At 38.5% G+C, this 24,840-nt stretch overlaps 1 protein-coding gene across 3 annotated transcripts in view; it reads right to left on the bottom strand.

The window, feature by feature from the left end:
- The window catches only part of GUK1 (guanylate kinase 1), a 170,964-nt gene that overhangs the window by 36,795 nt on the left and 109,329 nt on the right, over positions 1–24,840 (bottom strand). For all 3 annotated transcript variants that reach the window (XM_053713737.1, XM_053713738.1, XM_053713739.1), the window contains one exon: positions 5,656–5,741. In XM_053713737.1, the coding sequence (XP_053569712.1) occupies positions 5,656–5,741 (86 nt within the window). The remainder of the gene's footprint in view (positions 1–5,655; positions 5,742–24,840) is intronic.

Raw genomic sequence — 24,840 nt, 5'->3', positions numbered from 1 at the left:
AAACCGCTGCCTGAAGTACTTTTCTACCAAAAACTGCTTCAGAAGAAGAAAATACATCAAAATGGTAGAATTTAGTAAAAGTATGCAAAGAGGACCAAGTTGCTGCTTTGCAAATCTGATCAATCGAAGCTTCATTCCTAAACGCCCAGGAAGAAGAAACTGACCTTGTAGAATGAGCTGTAATCCTTTGAGGCGGAGTTTTACCCGACTCAACATAGGCAAGATGAATTAAAGATTTCAACCAAGATGCCAAAGAAATGGCAGAAGCTTCCTGGCCTTTTCTAGAACCGGAAAAGATAACAAATAAACTAGAGGTTTTTCGGAAAGACTTAGTAGCTTCAACATAATATTTCAAAGCTCTAACAACATCCAAAGAATGCAACGATTTCTCCTTAGAATTCTTAGGATTAGGACATAATGAAGGAACCACAATTTCTCTACTAATGTTGTTGGAATTCACAACTTTAGGTAAAAATTCAAAAGAAGTTCGCAACACCGCCTTATCCTGATGAAAAATCAGAAAAGGAGACTCACAAGAAAGAGCAGATAATTCAGAAACTCTTCTGGCAGAAGAGATTGCCAAAAGGAACAAAACTTTCCAAGAAAGTAATTTAATGTCCAAAGAATGCATAGGTTCAAACGGAGGAGCTTGAAGAGCCCCCAGAACCAAATTCAAACTCCAAGGTGGAGAAATTGACTTAATGACAGGTTTTATACGAACCAAAACTTGTACAAAACAATGAATATCAGGAAGATTAGCAATCTTTCTGTGAAAAAGAACAGAAAGAGCAGAGATTTGTCCTTTCAAAGAACTTGCGGATAAACCTTTATCTAAACCATCCTGAAGAAACTGTAAAATTCTCGGGATTCTAAAAGAATGCCAAGAAAAATGATGAGAAAGACACCAAGAAATATAAGTCCTCCAGACTCTATAATATATCTCTCTGGATACAGATTTACGAGCCTGTAACATAGTATTAATCACAGAGTCAGAGAAACCTCTTTGACCAAGAATCAAGCGTTCAATCTCCATACCTTTAAATTTAAGGATTTGAGATCCTGATGGAAAAAAGGACCTTGCGACAGAAGGTCTGGTCGTAGCGGAAGAGTCCACGGATGGCAAGAGGCCATCCGGACAAGATCCGCATACCAAAACCTGTGAGACCATGCCGGAGCTACCAGCAGAACAAACGAGCATTCCTTCAGAATCTTGGAGATTACACTTGGAAGAAGAACTAGAGGAGGAAAGATATAAGCAGGATGATACTTCCAAGGAAGTGATAATGCATCCACTGCCCCCGCCTGAGGATCCCGGGATCTGGACAGATACCTGGGAAGTTTCTTGTTTAGATGAGACGCCATCAGATCTATTTCTGGAAGCTCCCACATTTGAACAATCTGAAGAAATACCTCTGGGTGAAGAGACCATTCGCCCGGATGCAACGTTTGGCGACTGAGATAATCCGCTTCCCAATTGTCTATACCTGGCATATGAACCGCAGAGATTAGACAGGAGCTGGATTCCGCCCAAACCAGAATTCGAGATACTTCTTTCATAGCCAGAGGACTGTGAGTCCCTCCTTGATGATTGATGTATGCCACAGTAGTGACATTGTCTGTCTGAAAGCAAATGAACGATTCTCTCTTCAGAAGAGGCCAAAACTGAAGAGCTCTGAAAATTGCACGGAGTTCCAAAATATTGATCGGTAATCTCACCTCCTGAGATTCCCAAACTCCTTGTGCCGTCAGAGATCCCCACACAGCTCCCCAACCTGTGAGACTTGCATCTGTTGAAATTACAGTCCAGGTCGGAAGCACAAAAGAAGCCCCCTGAATTAAACGATGGTGATCTGTCCACCACGTTAGAGAGTGTCGTACAATCGGTTTTAAAGATATTAATTGAGATATCTTTGTGTAATCCTTCAGTCATAAGACCTAGAATTTCCATGCATAAGGCTACCGAAGGGAATGATTGTGACTGAAGGTTTCGACAAGCTGAAATCAATTTTAGACGTCTCTTGTCTGTCAAAGACAGAGTCATGGACACTGAATCTATCTGGAAACCCAGAAAGGTTACCCTTGTCTGAGGAATCAATGAACTTTTTGGTGAATTGATCCTCCAACCATGATCTTGAAGAAACAACACAAGTCAATTCGTATGAGATTCTGCTAAATGTAAAGACTGAGCAAGTTCCAAGATATCGTCCAAATAAGGAAATACCACAATACCCTGTTCTCTGATTACAGACAGAAGGGCACCGAGAACCTTTGTAAAAAATTCTTGGAGCTGTAGCTAGGCCAAACGGCAGAGCCACAAACTGGTAATGCTTGTCCAGAAAAGAGAATCTCAGGAACTGATAATGATCTGGATGAATCGGAATATGCAGATATGCATCCTGTAAATCTATTGTGGACATATAATGCCCTTGCTGAACAAAAGGCAAGATAGTCCTTACAGTTACCATTTTGAGCGTTGGAATCCTTACATAACGATTCAATATTTTTAGATCCAGAACTGGTCTGAAGGAATTCTCCTTCTTTGGTACAATGAAGAGATTTGAATAAAACCCCATCCCCTGTTCCAGAACTGGAACTGGCATAATTACTCCAGCCAACTCTAGATCTGAAACACAATTCAGAAATGCCTGAGCTTTCACTGGATTTACTGGGACACGGGAAAGAAAAAATCTCTTTGCAGGAGGTCTCATCTTGAAACCAATTCTGTACCCTTCTGAAACAATGTTCTGAATCCAAAGATTGTGAACAGATTTGATCCAAATTTCTTTGAAAAAACGTAACCTGCCCCCTACCAGCTGAGCTGGAATGAGGGCCGCACCTTCATGTGGACTTAGAAGCAGGCTTTGCCTTTCTAGAAGGCTTGGATTTATTCCAGACTGGAGATGGTTTCCAAACTGAAACTGCTCCTGAGGATGAAGGATCAGGCTTTTGTTCTTTGTTGAAACAAAAGGAACGAAAACGATTATTAGCCCTGTTTTTACCCTTCGATTTTTTATCCTGTGGTAAAAAAGTTCCTTTCCCACCAGTAACAGTTGAGATAATAGAATCCAACTGAGAACCAAATAATTTGTTACCCTGGAAAGAAATGGAAAGTAGAGTTGATTTAGAAGCCATATCAGCATTCCAAGTTTTAAGCCATAAAGCTCTTCTAGCTAAAATAGCTAGAGACATAAACCTGACATCAACTCTGATAATATCAAAATGGCATCACAGATAAAATTATTAGCATGCTGAAGAAGAATAATAATATTATGAGAATCATGATCTGTTACTTGTTGCGCTAAAGTCTCCAACCAAAAAGTTGAAGCTGCAGCAACATCAGCCAAAGATATAGCAGGTCTAAGAAGATTACCTGAACACAGATAAGCTTTTCTTAGAAAGGATTCAATTTTCCTATCTAAAGGATCCTTAAACGAAGTACCATCTGACGTAGGAATAGTAGTACGTTTAGCAAGGGTAGAAATAGCCCCATCAACTTTAGGGATTTTGTCCCAAAATTCTAATCTGTCAGACGGCACAGGATATAATTGCTTAAAACGTTTAGAAGGAGTAAATGAATTACCCAATTTATCCCATTCTCTGGAAATTACTTCAGAAATAGCATTAGGAACAGGAAAAACTTCTGGAATAACCACAGGAGATTTAAATACCTTATCTAAACGTTTAGAATTAGTATCAAGAGGACCAGAATCCTCTATTTCTAAAGCAATTAGTACTTCTTTAAGTAAAGAACGAATAAATTCCATTTTAAATAAATATGAAGATTTATTAGCATCAATCTCTGAGACAGAATCCTCTGAACCAGAAGAGTCATCAGAATGATGATGTTCATTTAAAAATTCATCTGTAGAGAGAGAAGTTTTAAAAGATTTTTTATGTTTACTAGAAGGAGAAATAACAGACATAGCCTTCTTGATGGATTCAGAAACAAAATCTCTTATGTTATCAGGAACATTCTGCACCTTAGATGTTGAAGGAACTGCAACAGGCAATGGTACATTACTAAAGGAAATATTATCTGCATTAACAAGTTTGTCATGACAATTAGTACAAACAACAGCCGGAGGAATAGCTACCAAAAGTTTACAGCAGATACACTTAGCTTTGGTAGTTCCAGCACTAGACAGCGATTTTCCTGAAGTATCTTCTGACTCAGATGCAACGTGAGACATCATGCAATATGTAAGAGAAAAAACAACATATAAAGCAAAATTGATCAAATTCCTTAAATGACAGTTTCAGGAATGGGAAAAAATGCCAATAAACAAGCTTCTAGTAACCAGAAGCAAAGAAAAAATGAAACTGAAATAATGTGGAGACAAAAGCGACGCCCAAATTTTTTAGCGCCAAATAAGACGCCCACATTATTTGGCGCCTAAATGCTTTTGGCGCCAAAAATGATGCCACATCCGGAACGCCGACATTTTTGGCGCAAAAGGACGTCAAAAAAATGACGCAACTTCCGGCGACACGTATGACGCCGGAAACAGAAAAGATTTTTTGCGCCAAAAAAGTCCGCGCCAAGAATGACGCAATAAAATGAAGCATTTTCAGCCCCCGCGAGCCTAACAGCCCACAGGGAAAAAGAGTCAAATTTTTTAAGGTAAGAAAAAATGATTGATTCAAATGCATTATCCCAAATATGAAACTGACTGTCTGAAAATAAGGAATGTTGAACATCCTGAGTCAAGGCAAATAAATGTTTGAATACATATATTTAGAACTTTATAAATAAAGTGCCCAACCATAGCTTAGAGTGTCACAAAAAATAAGATTTACTTACCCCAGGACACTCATCTACATGTTTGTAGAAAGCCAAACCAGTACTGAAACGAAAATCAGCAGAGGCAATGGTATATAAATAAGAGTATATCGTCGATCTGAAAAGGGAGGTAAGAGATGAATCTCTACGACCGATAACAGAGAACCTATGAAATAGACCCCGTAGAAGGAGATCACTGCATTCAAATAGGCAATACTCTCCTCACATCCCTCTGACATTCACTGCACGCTGAGAGGAAAACCGGGCTCCAACTTGCTGCGGAGCGCATATCAACGTAGAATCTAGCACAAACTTACTTCACCACCTCCATAGGAGGCAAAGTTTGTAAAACTGAATTGTGGGTGTGGTGAGGGGTGTATTTATAGGCATTTTGAGGTTTGGGAAACTTTGCCCCTCCTGGTAGGAATGTATATCCCATACGTCACTAGCTCATGGACTCTTGCTAATTACATGAAAGAAATACATATATATTTAGTGTGTTAATACGTGTGTGTATACACATACATATGTATATAATAATATACATATATATTTAGTGTGTTAATACGTGTGTATACACATACATATGTATATAATAATATACATATATATTTAAATTTGATGCCCAGTGCTGTGCAACTTACCCCCTTCGCTGCGCTAGGTTCTCATGCCGTGAGACATGGCATGAGAACAAGGCTCCCATTGGAGCCTATGGAAGCACGCTCTATTGAGTGCAAGGCTTCCCTGCAATGCGAACGCGAGCTCGCATTGTGCTCCACTCGTAATCTGGCCTTTCATCTTTTCTGTCTATTTCTACACCAGAATCTTCTGCCACCTTTACCCTTGTAATGCCGAAAAGAGATTGGTAAACGTACCACTTCAAGGGCCCCTTTTAGATTTGAATATGCCTCTTCTAAATCATCATTAAGAATTACAAGATCAAATAGCCCCGGCTCTTTACCTAAAAAAGAAAAACACATATTAAGAGAATAAAACATAAAACCACATAAAGGTCAGTGAAGGAAGTCCCTAGTATAGATAGTAGTTATCAGAAGTCTAGTGATCTTACATATTATTCAGTAGTATTAGTAATTGCTTTCAGTGTTTGTGCAGATAAGGTTCCTTATTTTCACTCTACATTAAAAAAACAAAACAAAACCCCCCCCATAATTTATGTAAGAACTTACCTGATAAATTCATTTCTTTCATATTGGCAAGAGTTCATGAGCTAGCGACGTATGGGATATACATTCCTACCAGGAGGGGGCAAAGTTTCCCAAACCTCAAATGCCTATAAATACACCCCTCACCACACCCACAATTCAGTTTAACAAATAGCCAAGTAGTGGGGTGATAAAATAAGGAGTATAAAAGCATACAAAGAGAGGAACTGGAAATATAATTGTGCTTTTATACAAAAAAAACATAACCACCATAAAAAGGGTGGGCCTCATGGACTCTTGCCAATATGAAATTAATTTATCAGGTAAGTTCTTACATAAATTATGTTTTCTTTCATGTAATTGGCAAGAGTCCATGAGCTAGTGACGTATGGGATAGAAATACCCAAGATGTGGAAGTCAACTGAAGAGTCACTAGAGAGGGAGGGATAAAATAATAACAGCTATTTCCACTGAGAAATTAAATCCACACCATAATTAAGTTTTCCTTGAAAAAAACTTAAATCAAAAGCAGTAGAATCAAACTAAAACAGCTGCCTGAATAACTTTTTTTTACCAAAAAGACTGCTTTAAAAAAAGCAAAATACATTAAAATGGTGAAAACAACAAAAGTATGGAAAGAAGGACAAAATACTGCTTTGCAAATTTGATCATCTTAAGCTTTACTCTGAAAAAGCCCAAGAAATGGTGACTGAATTTAGCAGAATGAGCTGTAAATCTCTGAGGCGGAACCTACCCAGCCTCCAAATAAGCCTTGAAAAACAAAAGCTTTAACCCCTTAATGACCGGACCATTTTTCAATTTTCTTACCCTTAATGACAATGGCTATTTTTACATTTCTGCAGTGTTTGCGTTTAGCTGTAATTTTCCTCTTACTCGTTTACTGTACCCACACATATTATATACCGTTTTTCTCGCCATTAAATGGACTTTCTAAAGATACCATTATTTTCATCATATCTTATAATTTACTAAAAAAAATGATAAAATATGAGGAAAAAATGAAAAAAAAACCACACTTTTTCTAACTTTGACCCCCAAAATCTGTTACACATCTACAATCACCAAAAAACACTGATGCTAAATAGTTTATAAATTTTGTCCTGAGTTTAGAAATACCCAATGTTTGCACGTTCTTTGCTTTTTTTGCAATTTATGGGGCAATAAATACAAGTAGCACTTTACTATTTCCAAACCACTTTTTTTCAAAATTAGCGCTAGTTACTTTGGAACCCTGATATCCGTCAGGAATACCTGAATATCCCTTGACATGTATATATTTTGTTTTAGAAGACATCCCAAAGTATTGATCTAGGCCCATTTTGGTATATTTCATGCCACCATTTCACCGCCAAATGCGATAAAAAAAAAAAGTTCACTTTTTCACAAATTTTGTCACAAACTTTAGGTTTCCCACTGAAATTATTTATAAACAGCTTCTGCAATTATGGCACAAATGGTTGTAAATTCTTCTCTGGGATCCCCTTTTTCAGAAATAACAGACTTATATGGCTTTGTGGTTGCGTTTTGGTAATTAGAAGGCTGCTAAATTCCGCTGCGCACCACACGTGTTTTATGTCCAGGAGTGAAGGGGTTAATTAGGGAGCTTGTAGTGTTAATTTTAGCTTTAGTGTAGTGTAGTAGACAACCCCAAGTATTGATCTAGGCCCATTTTGGTATATTTTATGCCACCATTTCACCGCAAATAAAAAAAAAACTTTACATTTTTCACAATTTTAGGTTTCTCACTGAAATTATTTACAAACAGCTTGTGTTATTATGGCAGAAATTGTTGTAAAAGCTTCTCTGGGATCCCCTTTGTTCAGAAATAGCAGACTTATATGGCTTTGGCGTTGCTTTTTGGTAATTAGAAGGCCGCTAAATGCTGCTGCGCACCACACGTGAATTATGCCCAGCAGTGATGGGGTTAAATTAGGTAGCTTGTAAGGAGCTTGCAGGGTTAATTTTAGAGATCAGCCTCCCACCTGACACATCCCACCCCCTGATCCCTCCCAAACAGCTCTCTTCCCTCCCCCACCCCACAATTGTTCCCGCCATCTTAAGTACTGGCAGAAAGTCTGCCAGTACTAAATAAAAGAGGTTTTTTTTTTTTTAAATAAAAATAATAAAATATTTTAGTTGTGATGAACCCCTTCCTTAGCACCAACCTCCCTGATCCCCCCCTCCAGCTCTCTAACCCTCTCCCCTACCTAATTACCGCCATCTTGGGTAATGGCAGCTGTCTGCCAGTACCCAGTTTGGCCCCACAAACCAAAGTATTTTAATTTTATTTTTAACTTTTATTTTTATTTTTAAAGGGCCATAATACCCAAATGTTTAAACACTTGAAAGTGATGCAGCATAGCTGTAAAAAGCTGATTAGAAAATATCACTTGAACATCTCTATGTAAAAAAGAAAGATATTTTACCTCAAAAGTTCCTCAGTAGCCACCTCCCATTGTAAAGGATTTCTAAGCAGCATTTTAGTGTGTTTGTCCTGGGACATCTGAAGGGACTAGCATCGTGCACTCTCATATTATTTCACCAATCAGGTAAAGGAAGCTTACTATGAAATCTCATGAGAGTTAAGTCAAATCTCATGAGATCACAGTAAGAGTTCATGACCTCAGCACTGCTGATGCCGATTGGCTGCTGTTCATTTCTTCATTTTTTTTAACATTTTTTACCTGCAGCTGGGAGCAGCTGAGTATAACTTTTTACACAGAACTTACTCTGCTGAGCTGAGGAAATTGTGAGGTAAAATATCTTCCTTTTTTACATAGAGATGCTCAGGTGATATTTTCCTGTCAGCTTTTTACAGTTATGCTGCATCAGTTTCAAATGATTTAGCATATGAGTATTATGTCCCTTTAATTATTTCTGTAGTGTAGCAGCCCCCCACAATACCCCCACCCCCAACCCTTCCCAGATCCTTTTATATGGAAAAAAAATTTTTTTAACTTTTTTCCCCCTTCCTAACTTCATTGGTGTCAGTGTGGCTAATGTGTGCACGTGCAAGTGCACGCGCATCCACGTGCATGCGCGTCCACGTGCACACGCGTCCACGTGCATGACCTCGTGCACGTGCGCATCGTGCACGCGCTCCCTCCTCCCACCCGGTCAAACGGCACCATCGCTACCAGTGCAGAGAGGGCCACAGAGTGGCTCTCTCTGCATCGGAAGCTTGTAAAGGGGTATTGCAGGATGCCTCCATATCGAGGCATCACTGCAATACCCTCAGAGCTGCTGGAAGTGGTTGTGATCACTTCCAGCACTCTGTTAGACAACTGACGTACCAGGTACGTCCATTGTCATTAACTGCTTGTTAATGCATGACGTACCTGGTACGTCAGTTGTCATTAAGGGGTTAACGAGGATGCAAAGAAATGGCAGAGGCTTTCTAACCTTTTCTGAAACCAGAAAAACAACAAATAGACTAGAAGTCTTCTAAAATCCTAATAACCTCGATAAAGAATTACAAGCTCTTACCACATCCAAAGGATGAAAAGAACTCTCAAAGAATTATTTAGGATCAGAAAACAAGGAACAACAATTTCTCCACAAATCTTGTGGAAATGCACAACCTCAGGAAAAAAAGAAGTCCACAAAACAACTTATCTAGATGGAAAAAAAAAAAAAGCAGATGAGGAGACACAGAAGAGAGAGCTGATGAATCAGAAACTCTTCTAGCAGAAGAGATAGCCAAAAAAAAACAATACTTTCCAAGAAAGTAGATCATTTTTAAGAATATAGGTTCAAAAGAAAGAGCCTACAAAATCCTGGAACCAAATTGAGACTCCCAAAAAGGAGAATTAATAAATGAACAGGCTTGATACAAACCAAAAGCCTGAACTAAACAGTGAATATCAGGAAGTTTAAACAATCTTTCTAGGATATAAAACAGAAAGATCAGATTTTTGTCCCTTCAAAAGAATTTGAAGACAAACTTATCCAAACCAACCTGAAGAAACTGAAAAATCCTAGGAATGCTAAAAGAATGCCAAGAGAATTTATGAGAACACTATAAAATATAGGTTTTCCAAACCTAATAATACATGTTCCTTGAAACAGAGAAACTTCTATGACTAAACACTTATTTCCATACCGCCAAATTAGAAATTTGAGATCCTGATGGAAAAATAGCCCCTAAAACAAGAGGGCTGGCCAAAGAGAAAGCAGCCAAGGATGGCAACTGGACATCCAAACAAGATCCACATACCAAACCTGTAAGGCCATGCTGTTGCTATCAGAGACACATGGCACTGTTCCAATATAATCTTGGAAATCACCTTTGGAAGAATAAAAACAAAGGCGGAAAGATGTAGTCAGGTTGCAAAACCAAGACACTGCTAATGCATCCACCATCTCCACCTGAGGATCCCTAGACCTGAAAAGGTACCTGGGAAATGGAGAAGACACATCTGTATAGAGACACCACTCTCCCGGATGTAAAGACTGACGGCTAAGATAATCCACCTTCCAAATGTCTAAAATCTTAAAAAATAGACAGGAGACTAATTCCATCTAAGAACGTATTCAAGATACTTCTTAATTGCTAAGGAACTACGAGTCCCTATTGTTGATTGACAAATGCCACAGTTGTGATAATGTCTGTCTGAAAGCAGAAAACGAAAAAGTTCTGTCCTAAAAAGAGGCCAAGCCTGAAAGAGCTCTGAAAAATAGCACAGAGTTCTAAAATATCGATTGGAAACCTCGCCTCTTGAAGTTTCCAAACCCCTTGTGCTGTCAAAAGACCCTCAGACAGCTCCTCAACCTGCAAGACTTGCATCCATTAAGAATACAGTCCAGGAAGGATGAACAAAAGGAGGCCCCCTGAATAAAATGATGATAGACTAATCACCAAAACAGAGAGAGTAGAGTGTTAGGATTTAAAAATAGGGAAACAAGATTTAAAGGAAAAGAGAGCTCACTGAGCTAATACCTCTTGGAGATCGAGAAAAATTATTTGTGACACAATATGTATTTATAAAAAAAAAGGAGATAAGATAAATGTATTAATAATATTAACTGGTTTATGCATTCTAATGTATATACTAAAAGTGTATAAAGACGATCAGTGTTACACAGATATACTGAATGCTTTTTGATCCTCGTATCCGTTTCAGAGGGTCCGTAGAGATCCTAATAAATTCTTCAGAAAAAGTGCACCTTTAGACCTCACTTTTTGGCCAAATCTTTAGGAGGAGAAGGTTGGATCCGAAAGTGGCAATAGCAATCCTCCTGTCGTTATTTCTCTCCATTTTAAAGTGAGGTCTAAAGGTGCACTTTTCCTGAAGAATTTATTAGTATCTCTACGGACCCTCTGAAACGTATACGAGGATCAAAAAGAACCAAGACTTAGGGTGGAGTTGAAGCCAGCAGAAGTCGCTAAAACTGACAGAGTCAGAAGTTGAGTGTGTTTCGATAAAATCCACAATAATCCTCAACATCACTTCTAGGAGTTTTGAACGCTCCTGCTGTAAGGACCAAGTGAAAATACGGTCAGATTGCTATACTTGCTTATTTAACTGCAGTTTAAAACAAGCTTTCATTAGCCAAACGGCTCTCTCTATACCAAAGGCTGTAGCCACATCATCGCATACATAATATACACATATATATGTCCTTACTTCTATGAACTCTTAAGATGGACTTTTAAAAAAAAACAACATAATTTATGTAAGAACTTACCTGATAAATTAATTTCTTTCATATTAGCAAGAGTCCATGAGCTAGTGACGTATGGGATATACATTCCTACCAGGAGGGGCAAAGTTTCCCAAACCTTAAAATGCCTATAAATACACCCCTCACCACACCCACAATTCAGTTTAACGAATAGCCAAGAAGTGGGGTGATAAAAAAGGAGCGAAAGCATCAAAAAATAAGGAATTGGAATAATTGTGCTTTATACAAAAAAATCATAACCACCACAAAAAAGAGTGGGTCTCATGGACCCTTGCTAATATGAAAGAAATGAATTTATCAGGTAAGTTCTGACATAAATTATGTTTTCTTTCATGTAATTAGCAAGAGTCCATGAGCTAGTGACGTATGGGATAGCAGATACCCAAGACTTGGAACTTCCACGCAAGAGTCACTAGAGAGGGAGGGATAAAATAAAGACAGCCAATTCCGCTGAAAAAAATAATCCACAACCCAAATCAAAAGTTTTAATCTTTATAATGAAAAAAACTGAAATTATAAGCAGACGAATCAAACAGAAACAGCTGCCTGAAGTACTTTTCTACCAAAAACTGCTTCAGAAGAAGAAAACACATCAAAATGGTAGAATTTAGTAAAAGTATGCAAAGAAGACCAAGTCGCTGCTTTGCAAATCTGATCAACAGAAGCTTCATTCCTAAAAGCCCAGGAAGTAGAAACTGACCTAGTAGAATGAGCCGTAATTCTTTGAGGCGGGGACTTACCCGACTCCACATAAGCATGATGAATCAAAGACTTTAACCAAGACGCTAAAGAAATGGCAGAAGCCTTCTGACCTTTCCTGGGACCAGAAAAAACAACAAATAGACTAGAAGTCTTTCTAAAATCTTTAGTAGCTTCAACATAATATTTCAAAGCTCTAACTACATCCAAAGAATGTAACGATCTTTCCTTAGAATTCTTAGGATTAGGACATAATGAAGGGACAACAATTTCTCTACTAATGTTAGAATTCACAACCTTAAGTAAAAATTTAAATGAAGTCCGCAACACCGCCTTATCCTGATGAAAAATCAGAAAAGGAGATTCACAAGAAAGAGCAGATAACTCAGAAACTCTTCTAGCAGAAGAGATAGCCAAAAGGAACAGTACTTTCCAAGAAAGTAATTTAATGTCCAGAGAATGCATAGGCTCAAACGGAGGAGCCTGTAAAGCTGTCAAAACCAAATTAAGACTCCAAGGAGGAGAGATTGGCTTAATAACAGGTTTGATACGGACCAAAGCCTGTACAAAACAATGAATATCAGGAAGATTAGCAATCTTTCTGTGAAAAAGAACAGAAAGAGCAGATATTTGTCCTTTCAAAGAACTTGCAGACAAACCTTTATCCAAACCATCTTGAAGAAATTGTAAAATTCTAGGAATTCTGAAAGAATGCCAGGAGAATTTATGAGAAGAACACCAAGAGATGTAAGTCTTCCAAACTCGATAATAAATCCTTCTAGAGACAGATTTTCGAGCCTGTAACATAGTATTAATCATTGAGTCAGAGAAACCTCTATGACTAAGAATTAAGCGTTCAATCTCCATACCTTCAAATTTAATGATTTGAGATCCTGATGGAAAAAAAGGGCCTTGAGATAGAAGGTCTGGCCTTAACGGAAGTGTCCAAGGTTGGCAACTGGCCATCCGAACGAAATCCGCAAACCAAAACCTGTGAGGCCATGCTGGAGCCACCAGCAGTACAAATGAGCGCTCCATTAGAAATTTGGAGATTACTTTCGGAAGAAGAACTAGAGGCGGAAAGATATAAGCAGGATAATAATTCCAAGGAATTGACAACGCATCCACTGCTTCCGCCTGAGGATCCCGGGATCTGGACAGATACCTGGGAAGTTTCTTGTTCAGATGAGAGGCCATCAGATCTATTTCTGGAAGTCCCCAGATTTGAACAATCTGAAGAAAAACCTCTGGATGAAGAGACCATTCGCCCGAATGTAACGTCTGGCGACTGAGATAATCCGCTTCCCAATTGTCTATACCTGGGATGTGAACCGCAGAAATTAGACAGGAGCTATATTCCGCCCATACAAGTATCCGAGATACTTCTTTCATAGCTTGAGGACTGTGAGTCCCCCCTTGATGATTGACATATGCCACGGTCGTGACATTGTCTGTTTGAAAACAAATAAACGATTCTCTCTTCAGAAGAGGCCAGAACTGAAGAGCTCTGAAAATCGAACATTGGGATTTAAGGATATTATTTGTGATATCCTTGTATAATCCCTGCACCACTGGTTCAGCATAGAAAGCTGAAGTGGTCTCGTGTGAAAATGAGCAAAAGGGATCGCGTTCGATGCAGCAGTCATGAGACCTAAAATCTCCATGCATAATGCTACCGAAGGGAACAATTGAGACTGAAGGTTTCGACAGGCTGAAACCAATTTCAGACGTCTCTTTTCTGTCAGAGACAAAGTCATGGACACTAAATCTATTTGGAAACCTAAAAAGGTTACCCTTGTCTGAGGAATCAAGGAACTCTTTGGCAAATTGATCCTCCAACCATGTCTTTGAAGAAACAACACAATTTGATTCGTATGAGATTCTGCAGAATGTGAAGACTGAGCAAGTACCAAGATATCGTCCAAATAAGGAAATACCGCAATACCCTGTTCTCTGATTACAGAGAGAAGGGCACCGAGAACCTTCAAAAAGATCCTTGGCGCTGTTGCTAGACCAAATGGAAGAGCAATAAACTGGTAATGCTTGTCTAGAAAAGAGAATCTCAGAAACTGAAAGTGATCTGGATGAATTGGAATATGCAGGTATGCATCCTGTAAATCTATTGTAGACATATAATTCCCTTGCTGAACAAAAGGCAGAATAGTTCTTATAGTCACCATTTTGAATGTTGGTATCCTTACATAACGATTCAATATTTTTAGATCCAGAACCGGTCTGAAAGAATTCTCTTTCTTTGGTACGATGAATAGATTTGAATAAAACCCCAGACCCTGTTCCAGAGCTGGAACTGGAATAATTACCCCAGTTAACTCTAGGTCTAAAACACATTTCAGAAACGCCTGAGCCTTCACTGGATTGACTGGAATGCGTGAGAGAAAAAAATCTTCTCACAGGCGATCTTACTTTGAAACCTATTCTGTACCCTTGCGAAACAATGTTCTGAATCCAAAGATTGTGAACCGAATTGATCCAAACATCTTTGAAAAATCGTAACCTGCCCCCTACCAGCTGCGCTGGAATGAGGGCCGCACCTTCATGCGGATTTAGGGGCTGGTTTTGACGTTCTGGAAGGCTTGGATTTATTCCAGACTGGATTAGGTTTCCAACCGGAAACTGTTCCTTTAGGGGAAGGATCGGGCTTCTGCTCCTTCTGACGAAAGGAACGAAAACGATTAGCAGCCCTGTAATTACCTTTAGATTTTTTTCCCTGAGGCAAAAAGGCACCCTTCCCTCCAGTAACAGTTGAAATTATAGAATCCAACTGAGAACCAAACAACTTATTACCTTGGAAAGAGAGAGAAAGCAAAGTTGACTTAGAAGTCATATCTGCATTCCAGGATTTAAGCCATAAAGCTCGTCTAGCTAAAATAGCTAAAGACATATACCGGACATCAACTCTAATGATATCAAAAATGGCATCACAGACAAAGTTATTAGCGTGTTGAAGAAGTTTAACAATGCTATATGTATTATGATCTGTCACTTGTTGCGCTAAAGCCTCCAACCAGAAAGTTGAAGCTGCAGCAACATCAGCCAAAGAGATAGCAGGTCTAAGTAGATTACCTGAACATAAATAAGCTTTTCTTAAAAAAGATTCAATTTTCCTATCTAAAGGATCTTTAAACGAAGTGCTATCTGCCGTAGGAATAGCAGTACGTTTGGCTAGAGTAGAGATAGCCCCATCGACTTTAGGGATTTTATCCAAAAATTCCAATCTATCAGATGGCACAGGGTACAATTTCTTAAACCTTGGAGAAGGAGTAAATGAAGTACCCAGACTATCCCATTCCCTAGCAATCACATCTGAGATAGCATCAGGAACTGGAAAAACTTCCGGAATTAACACATGAGGTTTATAAACCGAATTTAAACGTTTAGCAGTTTTAGTATCAAGAGGACTGGACTCCTCCATATCTAAAGCAATCAAAACTTCTTTAAGTAATCAACGAATAAACTCCATCTTAAATAAATATGAAGATTTATCAGTATCAATATCTGTGGTAGAATCTTCTGAACCGGAAAAAACCTCATCAGAAACAGATAAGTCAGAATGATGGCGGTCACCTAAAAATTAATCTGAAATGTGAGAAGTTTTGAAAGACCTTTTACGTTTACTGGAAGGAGGAATAACAGACAGAGCCTTCCTAATAGAATTAGAAAAAAATTCTTTTACATTAACAGGAACATCCTGAACAATAGATGTTGAAGGAACAACAACAGGTAAAGGATTATTACTAATGGAAACACAATCTGCATTGGAAAGTTTATCATGACAGCTTTCACAAACTACAGCTGGAGGAACAGTTACTACAAGTTTACAACATATGCACTTAACTTTGGTAGAACCAGCATCAGGCAGCGTCTGTCCATTAGTGGATTTTGATCCAGGGTCAGGATGAGACATCTTGCAATATGTAATAGAAAAAACAACATATAAAGCAAAATTATCAAATTCCTTAAATGACAGTTTCAGGAATGGGAAAGAATGCAAAATAATAAGCTTCAAGAAACCAGAAGCAATGAAAAGAAAATGTTTAAATAAAAAAAAGACGCCCACATTTTTTGGCACAAAAAAATGTCTGAATACGCATGCGTAACAGAATACAACTTCTGGCGTATATTACGTCGCCGGAAATGACAAAATTTTTAGCGCCAAAAAAAGTTTGCGCCAAAAATGACGTAATAAAAAGAAACATTTTCTGCCCCTGCGAGCCTAACAGCATGCAGGAAAAAAATGGCCAAATTAAATTTTTCAAGGTAAGAAAAAATAATTAAATGCATTATCCCAATAATGAAACTGACAGTCTGTATTGAAAAGGAATACTGATTATCCTGAATCAAGGCAAATATAAGTTTATAGACATATATTTAGAACTTTACATATAAAGTGCCCAACCATAGCGCAGAGTGTCACAAAAAATAAGACTTACTTACCCCAGGACACTCCTCTACATGTAGTAGATAGCCAAACCAGTACTGAAACGAGAATCAGTAGAGGTAATGGTATATAAGAGTATATCGTCGATCTGAAAAGGGAGGTAGGAGAAGAAATCTCTACGACCGATAACAGAGAACCTATGAAATAGATCCCCTAGAGGTAGACCATTGTATTCAAATAGGCAATACTCTCTTCACATCCCTCTGACATTCACTGCACTCTGAGAGGAAAACCGGGCTTCAACCTGTTGCGAAGCGCATCTCAACGAAGAATCTTAAGCACAAACTTACTTCACCACCTCCATGGGAGGCAAAGTTTGTAAAACTGAATTGTGGCTGTGGTGAGGGGTGTATTTATAGGCATTTTAAGGTTTGGGAAACTTTGCCCCTCCTGGTAGGAATGTATATCCCATACGTCACTAGCTCATGGACTCTTGCTAAGTACATGAAAGAAATAACTTTTACCAATTATCTTTAATATGACATTTTTTATGAATGTTTAACTTAGGATAAGCCAAAAATCGCATTCTATCACTGTTTTAGACCTGTTTCGTGTTTTAGCTTGAAGTCGATGCTTGAAATATATGGAAGTTTCAAGTTTTAAATCACAAATTTGAAAGTAGTGTTGCTTAAGAAGTCTGTATAACTACTTAAAGAATATAAAAGGTTGGCTAACCTATCACAATCATTGTACTTATTAACAATTAGTGTATTTGTTAGCAACATTTTTGTATATTGTTAGAATTCAGTATATCTGTGTAACACTGATCATCTTTATACACTATTAGTATATACATTAGAATGCATAAACCAGTTAATATTATTAATACATTTATCTCCTTTTATAAATACATAGTGTCACAAATATTTTTTCTCGATCTCCAAGAGGTATTAGCTCAGTGAGCGCTCTTTTCCTTTAAATCTTTTTTCCCTAAAATACTCCCCGAGGTAGCTTTTGTTAGTGAAAAGAGCCTATACCGTTAGCGCAGAAACTATATACCACTTACACACTAGGATTTAAAAATATCAACTGTGATATCTAAAAACAAAACGTTTATTATTCAATATGCAGAGCAAAAAAGAGATGCAGTTATGAGACCTAAAACTTTCATGCACATAGCCACTAAAAGAAATGTTCTAGACTGTAAGTTAGACAGGCTAACGCCACTTACAATTGACCTATGTCCGATAAAGACAAAGACATGAACACACAATCTATCTAGAAACCCAAAAAGAAGTGACCCTTGTCTGAGGAATCACGAAACTCTTAGGTAAATTAAATCCTCTAACCATGTCTTGAAGAAACAAAACTTATTTAATTCATGAAGGATTCCACAAAAAGAAAAGTCCATATATTTGAATACTGCTCTTTCAACGGCCAAAGGGCTGTATTAGCCCTGCCGGGAAATTTATCTATGACCCTTGGATCTAGAACAAGCGTTTGTAGTCAGGATATTCACCAACTGATCTACATCACCGGCTTAAAGTGGGGCAGAAAAAAACTCTAAACCTCCAGAAATAGTGGAGATAATAGAAATCAAATAAATTATTATCCTAACAAGAGAGAGATAATAAAATATTTGAAATCATAATAATAGATATAGTAAACATAATTAAATGAATACATCTAAAGTAAATAAACAGAGTTATATACTTGAGAATCTAAAACTGCTTATGCTAACTGTTCAACAAAGGCTGAGAGAACAGTAATGTCAGCCACAGATAAAGCTGAGCTAAAAATATAAACAGTACATGAATATGCTCTACTAAGGTTATATTCAAATTCTAAAGAATCCTGAAAACAAGTACCAATTTCCATAGAAATAGTAGTACAGTCCCAAGAGGGAATCAGAATAACCATTCTCTAGAATATAATACAGATAGTATATTGAATAGGAAAAAACGTCAAAACTAAAAAATGTTAAAATCCAGATTTGAAAAGGATTATTAACATTCAGATAGATTACGTGTTTTGAGCGCTATAGGGAAATTAACGACGCCACAAAAGCGGCGGTATTTCACCGCCCTATAGCGCTGCTATTACAGGTTTTGAAAAACCTGGCTTGCGCGGGCGATATGTGGCGTTGAGCTTCATACCTCACCCAAATACATGTGGTGTTTTGATGTGCTCATGCACGATTTTCCCATAGACATCAATGGGGAGAGCCGGCAAAAAAAAAATGCCTAACATCTGCGATCGCAGAAACAAAAGCTCCGTAACGCAGCCCCATTGATGTCTATGGGGAAAGAAAAAGTTATGTTTAAACCTAACACCCTAACATAAAAACCACGTCTAAACACCCCTAATCTGCCGCCCCCAACATCGCAGCCACCTACATAATGTTATTAACCCCTAATCTGCCGCCCCCAACATCGCCGTCACCTACATAATCTTATTAACCCCTAATCTTGCCTCCCCCAACATCGCCGCCAACTACATAAATTTATTAACCCATAATCTGCTGGCCCTGACATCGCCGCCACCTACCTACACTTATTAGCCCCTAATCTGCCGCCACTATACTAAAGTTATTAACCCCTAAACCCTCTGGCCTCCCACATCACTAACACTACATAAATATATTAACCCCTAAACCTAACCCTAGGCATAACACCCCCTAACAAATATAATTAAAATAAATCTAAATAAACCTTACAATTTTTACCTAAATAATTCCTATTTAAAACTAAATACTTACTTACCTATAAAATCAAACCTAAGGCCTAGATTTGGAGTTTGGCGGTAGAAGGGCTGTTAACGCTCCGCAGGCTTTTTTCTGGCCGCACCATAAATTTAACTCTGCGTTAGGCTCCAAAAAAGGAGCGTAGAGCATTTTTACCGCAAATGCAACTCTCGATACCAGAGTTGCTTACGGACGCGGCCAGCCTCAAAAACGTGCTCGTGCACGATTCTCCCATAGGAAACAATGGGGCTGTTTGAGCTGAAAAAAAACCTAACACCTGCAAAAAAGCAGCGTTCAGCTCCTAACGCAGCCCCATTGTTTCTTATGGGGAAACACTTCCTACGTCTGCACCTAACACTCTAACATGTACCCCGAGTCTAAACACCCCTAACCTTACACTTATTAACCCCTAATCTGCCGAGCGGACCGCACCGCTACTATAATAAAGTTATTAACCCCTAATCCGCCTCACTAACCCTATCATAAATAGTATTAACCCCTAATCTGCCCTCCCTAACATCGCCGACACCTAACTTCAATTATTAACCAATCAGATTGAGCTCGCATTCTATTGGCTGTTCCGATCAGCCAATAGAATGCGAGCTCAATCTGATTGGCTGATTGGATCAGCCAATAGGATTGAACTTGATTCTGATTGGCTGATTCCATCAGCCAATCAGAATATTCCTACCTTAATTCCGATTGGCTGATAGAATCCTATCAGCCAATCGGAATTCAAGGGACGCCATCTTGGATGACGTCCCTTAAAGGAACCGTCATTCGTCGGGAGACAACGGAAGAAGAGGATGGATCCGCGTCGCCTGCTTCAAGATGGACCCGCTCCGCACCGGATGCAAGAAGATCGAAGATGCCGCTTGGAGAAGATGTTTGCCGGTCCGGATGTCCTCTTCTTGCCGGATAGGAGGAAGACTTTGGAGCCTCTTCTGGACCTCTTCAGCCACCGGATGATGGATCGCCAACCCCCGCTTGGGTTGGATGAAGATGTTGGAGCCAGGACGGATCGGTGATACCTGGATGGTGAAGACAAGGTAGGAAGATCTTCAGGGGCTTAGTGTTAGGTTTATTTAAGGGGGGTTTGGGTTAGATTAGGGGTATGTGGGTGGTGGGTTGTAATGTTGGGGGGGGGTATTGTATGTGTTTTCTTTACAGGCAAAAGAGCTGAAATTCTTGGGGCATGCCCCGCAAAGGGCCCTGTTCAGGGCTGGTAAGGTAAAAGAGCTTTTAACTTTTTTAATTTAGAATAGGGTAGGGAATTTTTTATTTTGGGGGTCTTTGTTATTTTATTAGGGGGCTTAGAGTAGGTGTAATTAGTTTAAAATTGTTGTAATAATTTTCTGATGTTTGTAAATATTTTTTTATTTTTTGTAACTTAGTTCTTTTTTATTTTTTGTACTTTAGCTAGTTTATTTAATTGTATTTATTTGTAGGAATTGTGTTTAATTAATTTATTGATAGTGTAGTGTTAGGTTAATTGTAGGTAATTGTAGGTAGTTTATTTAATTAATTTATTGATAGGGTAGTGTTAGGTTTAATTATATTTTAGGTTAGGATTTATTTTACAGGTAAATTTGTTATTATTTTAACTAGGTAACTATTAAATAGTTCTTAACTATTTAATAGCTATTGTACCTGGTTAAAATAATTACAAAGTTGCCTGTAAAATAAATATTAATCCTAAAATAGCTATAATATAATTATAATTTATATTGTAGCTATATTAGGGTTTATTTTACAGGTAAGTATTTAGCTTTAAATAGGAATAAGTTATTTAATAAGAGTTAATTAATTTCGTTAGATGTAAATTATATTTAAGTTTGGGGGGTGTTAGTGTTAGGGTTAGACTTAGCTTTAGGGGTTAATCCATTTATTATAGTAGCGATGAGCTCCGGTCGTCAGATTAGGGGTTAATAATTGAAGGTAGGTGTCGGCGATGTTAGGGAGGGCAGATTAGGGGTTAATACTATTTATGATAGGGTTAGTGAGGCGGATTAGGGGTTAATAACTTTATTATAGTAGCGCTCAGGTCCGCTCGGCAGATTAGGGGTTAATAAGTGTAGGTAGGTGTCGGCGACGTTGAGGGGGGCAGATTAGGGGTTAATAAATATAATATAGGGGTCGGCGGTGTTAGGGGCAGCAGATTAGGGGTACATAAGGATAACGTAGGTGGCGGCGCTTTGCGGTCGGAAGATTAGGGGTTAATTATTGTAAGTAGCTGGCGGCGACGTTGTGGGGGGCAGGTTAGGGGTTAATAAATGTAATACAGGGGTCGGCGGGGTTAGGGGCAGCAGATTAGGGGTACATAAGTATAACGTAGGTGGCGGTCGGCAGATTAGGGGTTAAAAAATTTAAATCGAGTGGCGGCGATGTGGGGGGACCTCGGTTTAGGGGTACATAGGTAGTTTATGGGTGTTAGTGTACTTTAGGGTACAGTAGTTAAGAGCTTTATGAACCGGCGTTAGCCCAGAAAGCTCTTAACTCCTGCTATTTTCCTGCGGCTGGAGTTTTGTCGTTAGAGCTCTAACGCTCACTTCAGAAACGACTCTAAATACCGGCGTTAGAAAGATCCCATTGAAAAGATAGGATACGCAATTGACGTAAGGGGATCTGCGGTATGGAAAAGTCGCGGCTGAAAAGTGAGCGTTAGACCCTTTAATCACTGACTCCAAATACCGGCGGTAGCCTAAAACCAGCGTTAGGAGCCTCTAACGCTGGTTTTCACGGCTACCGCCGAACTCTAAATCTAGGCCATAGATAGCTACAATATAACTAATAGTTGCATTGTAGCTAGCTTAGGTTTATTTTTATTTCACAGGTAAGTTTGTATTTACCTATTTAAGATAAATACAAAGTAACCTGTAAAATAAAACCTAACCTGCCTTACAATAAAACCTAACATTACAATAAAATAAAATAAATAAAAAATAAAATACAATTATCTAAATTACAAAAAAATTAAACACTAAATTACACAAAATAAAAAAAAACCTAGCCTACACTAAACTGCCAATGGCCCTTAAAAGGGTCTTTTGTGGGGCATTGCCCCAAAGAAATCAGCTGCTTTACCTGTAAATGCAAGCTCAATCCTATTGGTTGATTGGATCAGCCAATAGGATGAAAGCTCAATTCTATTGGCTGATTGCAACAGCCAATAGGACTTTTTCCACTTTAATTCCTATTGGCTGATAGAATGCTATCAGCCAATCGGAATGTAAGAGACGCCATCTTGGATGACGTCACTTAAAGTGAACTTCATTTTCCAGCGACGTTCGGAAGAAGAGGATGCTCCGCGCTGGATGTCTTGAAGATGGACCCGCTCCGTGCCATCTGGATGAAGATAGAAGATGTCGTCTGGATGAAGACTTCTGCCGCCTGGATGAGGATGGATGTCCGGTCTTCGAAAACTGTAAGTGGATCGTTGGGGGTTAGTGTTAGTTTTTTTTTTTTAAGGGTTTATTGGGTGGGTTTTATTTTTAGCTTAGGGTTTGGGCACCGTAAAAGAGCTAAATGCCCTTTTAAGGGCAATGCCCATCCACATGCCCTTTTAAGGGCAATGGTTAACTTAGGTTTATTTAGATAGGTTTTTATTTGGGGGGTTTGGTTGTGTGGGTGGTGGGTTTTACTGTTGGGGGGTTGTTTGTATATTTTTTTTTTACAGGTAAAAGAGCCGATTTATTTGGGGCAATGTCCCGCAAAAGGCCCTTTTAAGGGCCATTGGCAGTTTAGTGTAGGCTAGGGTTTTTTTTATTTTGGGGGGGCTTTTTTATTTTGATAGGGCTATTAGATTAGGAGTAATTATTTTTTATTTTGTGTAATTTAATGTTTATTTTTTTTTTTGTAATTTAGATAATTGTATTTTATTAATTTAATTTATTTTATTGTAATGTTAGGTTGTAGTGTAAGGCAGGTTAGGTTTTATTTTAACTAGGTAGTTAGTAAATAGTTAACTATTTTCTAACTAGTCTACCTAGTTAAAATAAATACAAAACTTACCTGTGAAATAAAAATAAAACCCAATATAGCTACAATATAACTATTAGTTATATTGTAGCTCAGTGGCGTATTTAGGTTTTGTGCTGCCCTAGGCATTCAAAATTCTGCTGCCCTCCCCCCACGCCACAGGTTTTAGACCTTTTGTAGCCAAAATATTTTTTGGTCAGGGTGTAAAAAATAAATAAAAAATCTTTTTAAGTAGATGTTCACCAGGGCTTGTATTCACTCAGGTGGGTTGATTTAAACCGAAATGCATATACACGGGTGAGAAAATAACTAATGCATATGTAGGGACACCCACACACACACACACATATATATATATATATATAAATAAATAAATAGATAGGAGACAGTCAGTACTAAGTAACCATGTGAAATTAAAATACAAAATCCCTAGCAATTGCATGGCTCTAGGCGAAATCACAGCGTGGGGCCCCTACGTAGAAATAAAAATATAAATAAATAAAAAAAATAAAAAAAAGGTATGATGCACTAAGCCAGACAAACAATCAGATATACACACACATCCATACACAGATGCATAAACACACAGATACATACATACACAGGTAGTCAGGTACACACACACAGACAGGTACATGCAAACACACACAGGTACACACACACATACATACAAACACAGGTACACACACACACACATACAAACACACACACACACACACACACAAACACACACAGGTACACACACACAGGTACACACACATACATATAAACACACACAGGTACACACACACATACAAACACACAAACATAGACAGATACATACAGGTACATACAAGGTACTGCTGACAAAAATGGGAATAGGGCACACAGTGAAAAGGTTAAAAAGGAGATCCACCTGTGATGGGGATATTTGCCAGTTGTAAAATGTACCTACTGATCGTAACAAATAATATATCCTTTAAAGGGACAGATTTATGTGTTTGCTATCAGGCAGTACTAAATAAAATGTGAACTAGCACAGAGCTTGCACGGAAAAAAACCCACAGCTTTACTTCGGCTCAGCCTCAGTCAGTTACGCGGCACACTGATAAAAAAATAAAAAGCTGCTCCACTGAAACCGCAGCAATAACAGGCAACAAACAACAGAATAATGTGAGATTAGATGCAGAACAGAGCTCAGCGCTCACATGAGACAAAGCTACGATGTCTATTGAGCACAAGGGAGCTGACCATTACCAACAACATGGAGAGCAATACAATACAATAATAAGTGAATGGAGCAGGTTAGTGGTATGGTTTCCTTTTTGCTGTACTAACAGCTGTTTTGGGGTGGCAAGAAAGAGCTTGCTGAAAACAGTTAGCCTTACCTGAG

Source organism: Bombina bombina, chromosome 5, assembly GCF_027579735.1.
Source record: "Bombina bombina isolate aBomBom1 chromosome 5, aBomBom1.pri, whole genome shotgun sequence".
Classification (NCBI taxonomy): Eukaryota; Metazoa; Chordata; class Amphibia; order Anura; family Bombinatoridae; genus Bombina; species Bombina bombina.
Note: the sequence above shows the minus strand (reverse complement) of the source record. Positions and strands in the feature narration are given on the sequence as shown.